Below are 3,836 nucleotides of genomic sequence, written 5' to 3' on the forward strand. Positions count from 1 at the left end.
CCTATCTTTAAGCTATTTAAAAATGATGCATTGACAAAATGGACCGAAAAGTGTCAGACAGCTTTCAATGCTATCATAAGTTACCAGTCTAACCAACTGGGTTAGTTCCTTCGAGGGAAGAAAGTCTGTTGTTGCTATATTTTTCCATCTCGGATAATGCATTTAGATACGTGCTAGGCCAACATGTGAGACTGGAAAGAAGGAGCGAGCAATCTACTACTTAAGCAAGAAATTCTCTCCATACGAGTACCAATATACTCTTTTGGAGAAGACTTATTGTGCTTTAACTTGGATTACTCAAAAGTTGAGACATTACTTGTCTTCGTACACTACATATCTCATCTTCAATATGGATCCATTGAAGTATATTTTCCAGAAAGCAATGTCAATAGGAAAATTAGCCAAATGGAAAATGCTTTTGAGTGAGTTTGTTATTGTTTACGTGACTCAGAAGGTGATAAAGGTGCAAGCCTTAGATGATCATCTCACGAAAAATTCAGTTGATGGAGAGTATGAACCGCTTAAGACTTACTTCCCAAATAAAAAAGTATCATTTGTAGGAGAAGACATCTCCGAGGCATACCCTAGTTGGAGGGTATTTTTTGATGGGGCGGTGAATTATAAAAGAAATGGAATTGGAGTAGTCCTAATCTCAAAATCTGTCCAACATTATCCTATGGCTACCAAACTCTGATTTCATTGCACGAACAACATGGCTGAGTATGAATCATGCATCATGGATCTAAAAATGGCCATCGATAAGGACATTCAAGAGTTGCTAGTACTCGGAGATTCAGATTTGTTGATTCATCAGGTTCAGGGGGAATGGGCTGTGAAGAATTCAAAGATTGCACTGTACATGAAGTTAGTGCAAAGATTGTGTAAAAGGTACAATAAGATCGATTTTAGGCATACTCCAAGGTTGCAAAATGAATTTGCTGACGCTCTTGCTACTATCTACTCAATGATCAAACATCTGAATACAAGTTGCATTGACCCTTTAGAGATATATTTGAAAGAACAACCCACTCACTGTTCGTATGTCGAAGTAGAACCAGATGGAAGGCCTTGGTATTTTGACATAAGGAAGTATCTAGAAATCATAACTTATCCAAATAATGCAACCTTCAATCAGAAGAAAGCAATACATCGAATAGCTAACAATTTATTCCCAAGTAGAGAAATTCTTTATAGGAGGACTCTAGATATGGGACTTCTCAGATGTGTCAATGACATTAAAGCTATGAAGCTTCTTAAATAGATTCATGCGGGAGTTTGTGGAACTCATATGAATGGGATTACATTGGCAAAGAAGATCCTTCGAGCTGGCTATTTTTGGATGACTATGGAGCATGATTGTTGTAAGTATGTGCAAAAATGCCATCAATGTCAAGTGCATAGTGATTTGATTCGAGTACCTCATCACGAACCCAACACTATAAATTCTCCTTGGACATTTATAGCTTGGGGTATGGATATCATTGGTCCAGTAGAGCCAGCCGCCTCTAATGGACATAGATTCATTTTGGTTGCCATTCATTACTTTACCAAGTGGGTGGAAGCAGCTTTTTATAAGTATGTGATGAAGAAAGTCATAGCTAATTTCTTCCATAACAACTTGATATGTCGTTTTGGAATACCAGATTCCATTATCACAAACAATGGTGCAAACCTCTATAGTTATTTGATGAAAGAGATATGTGAGCAATTCAATATTACTCACCGAAACTCAACCGCTTATCGTCCACAAATCAATGAAGTTATATAAGCTACCAACAAGAACATTAAAAGAATTTTGAGGAAAATGATTGACAATCACAAAGGTTAGTATGAGATGTTGCCATATGCTTTGTTAGATTATCGAACAATTGTCAAAACATCAACTGGAGCAACCCCATACTTGTTAGTATATGGTACGGAAGCTATGATACCCGCTGAATTGGAAATACCTTCATTGATAATCATTGAAGAAGCTAAATTGAGTAACGCCGATTGGGTTTGCAACTGAATTAAATATTTGACTTTGATTAATGAAAAGAGGATGACCGTTATTTGCCATGGTCAATTGTACCAACAAAGGATGAATCTTACTTTCAACAAACGAGTGAGACCATGAATGTTTGAAATTGGTCAGTTGGTTCTCAAACGCATTTTCCCCATCAAGATGAGTACAAAGGAAAATTCGCACCAAATTGACAAGGATCGTATATGGTTCAAAAAGTGTTACCCAAAGTGCCTTGATCCTTTCATAGATGGATAGTCAAGAGTGGCTGAAACCAATCAACTCAGATGCTATCAAGAGATACTATATCTGGATATTAGTTTTCCCGTCATTATATTTTTATAATTGCACTATTTGCTTGTAATTATTCATGCTTAGCATTAATATCCGTTCTTGTTACGTCAGACCTAAATTCTCAAGAATGAGATACGTAGGCGGCCTATGTTGGCTTCGATTACCCCTTTATCTACTTTCAATATCCCATTTTGTACTTGAACTATTGACCTGAATTCTCAAGAATGAGATACATAGGCGTCCTATGTCGGCCTCGGTTATTTTCTTATTAAAATTTCCTATTTCTCATTTACCTCCCGAGAGGGAAACTATGTTTGACCAGATTCCTGCCTCAACGGGATACGTAGGTGCCACAACAACTCGGTCATTTCTCCCATAAGTTTTCTATTTATAATGGAAACTGGGAAAGAATTTTTGAGGGGGGCTCAAAAATTTTAAAGAAGATCTTTCTACAGAAAGGCCAAGACTGAAGGTGCATTAGAAAAAGTAACTAGGACAGAATGTTTTGAGAGGGTCTCAAAAAACTCTATAAACCATCTATCAATAGTTTGAGATTTATCGAGACATCTAACTGGGACCGAATTTTTTGAGGATGACCTAAAATATTTTATCTAGTATCATCAAAAGGTTTAATCAACTACAAAGTTATACCTGGCTTCAAATGATCCTCAACATTGTTAGAAGTTCAATGTCAACCTCAATAATCTCTAGCACCATCAGAGTTCAGAGTCAACTACAAAACTTTCTGGCTATGTAAGAACTTCCCAGCTTCAACCCTCAAGGATCCTCAAAATTTTGTGAACAAGCTATCAAACATGCTCAAAGCTTTGAATCAAGAACGGTCATTTAAGCTATGCGTGACATGACATTTGGCAGTGATCTTTTTCAAATTATTTTTAAAAAACCCATCTTACTTAGAAGCTTTTAATATATTAAATATTTTGCATAAAATATATTTTTATCATATGTCTACCGAGAAGTGGGGAATCAGAGCAAGCAATCGAAGATAGTAAGACAAGAAGCAAATACACAAAAAATTCAACACAGATCAATTCATTCAAAACTAACAAATTTTCTGTGGATGTAAATTTATAAAGGATCATCATATCACTCCATTCAGCAAATACGAAAAAGTCAAAAGAACAAAGAATTTTCAAAAGTAATAATCTTTCGTGAAAAAAAAGAAAGTCATTAGGATTCATTAGAAAAAAAAGTTTAAAATACAAGCAACAATGCCTCGTTCAAATCTCCAACAAACCATGAGTCACAACAAAAATAAAGTGTTTATAAATGAGGATGATATTCGCACACTAATGTCAAAGTAATCAAGCACTTTGAACATATCATCAAGAATTTTTCTTAAAACTTTTTATTTATTCAGTCGATAATTAGAGCGACAATGGGTCTATTACTTGTTTCCTTTTGAGTAGAGCAACAGGCGAAAGAGCCACCTTCAAGACATCCAAATGTTTATAATGATGTCAAATCGTATTTTTCCAGCGTCAAAGACGTCTAATGGGTGTACATAAATCGCATCAAA

The 3,836-nt window shown here is 35.7% G+C and overlaps 1 protein-coding gene across 1 annotated transcript; it reads left to right on the forward strand.

Annotated features, from left to right (window-relative positions):
- Positions 1-748: 748 nt before the first annotated feature.
- LOC129890689 (uncharacterized) lies at positions 749-1,261 on the forward strand. Its single transcript, XM_055966190.1, has one exon. It carries the CDS (start codon positions 749-751, stop codon positions 1,259-1,261), a length of 513 nt encoding a protein of 170 aa, XP_055822165.1.
- The last annotated feature ends 2,575 nt before the right edge of the window (positions 1,262-3,836 follow it).

The sequence above is a fragment of the Solanum dulcamara genome, chromosome 5 (assembly GCF_947179165.1).
Source record: "Solanum dulcamara chromosome 5, daSolDulc1.2, whole genome shotgun sequence".
Classification (NCBI taxonomy): Eukaryota; Viridiplantae; Streptophyta; class Magnoliopsida; order Solanales; family Solanaceae; genus Solanum; species Solanum dulcamara.

What these genes read in the sequence shown, in the direction of transcription:
- LOC129890689 (XM_055966190.1), top strand. Translation starts at nt 749, where the DNA reads ATGGCCATCGATAAGGACATTCAAGAGTTGCTAGTACTCGGAGATTCA.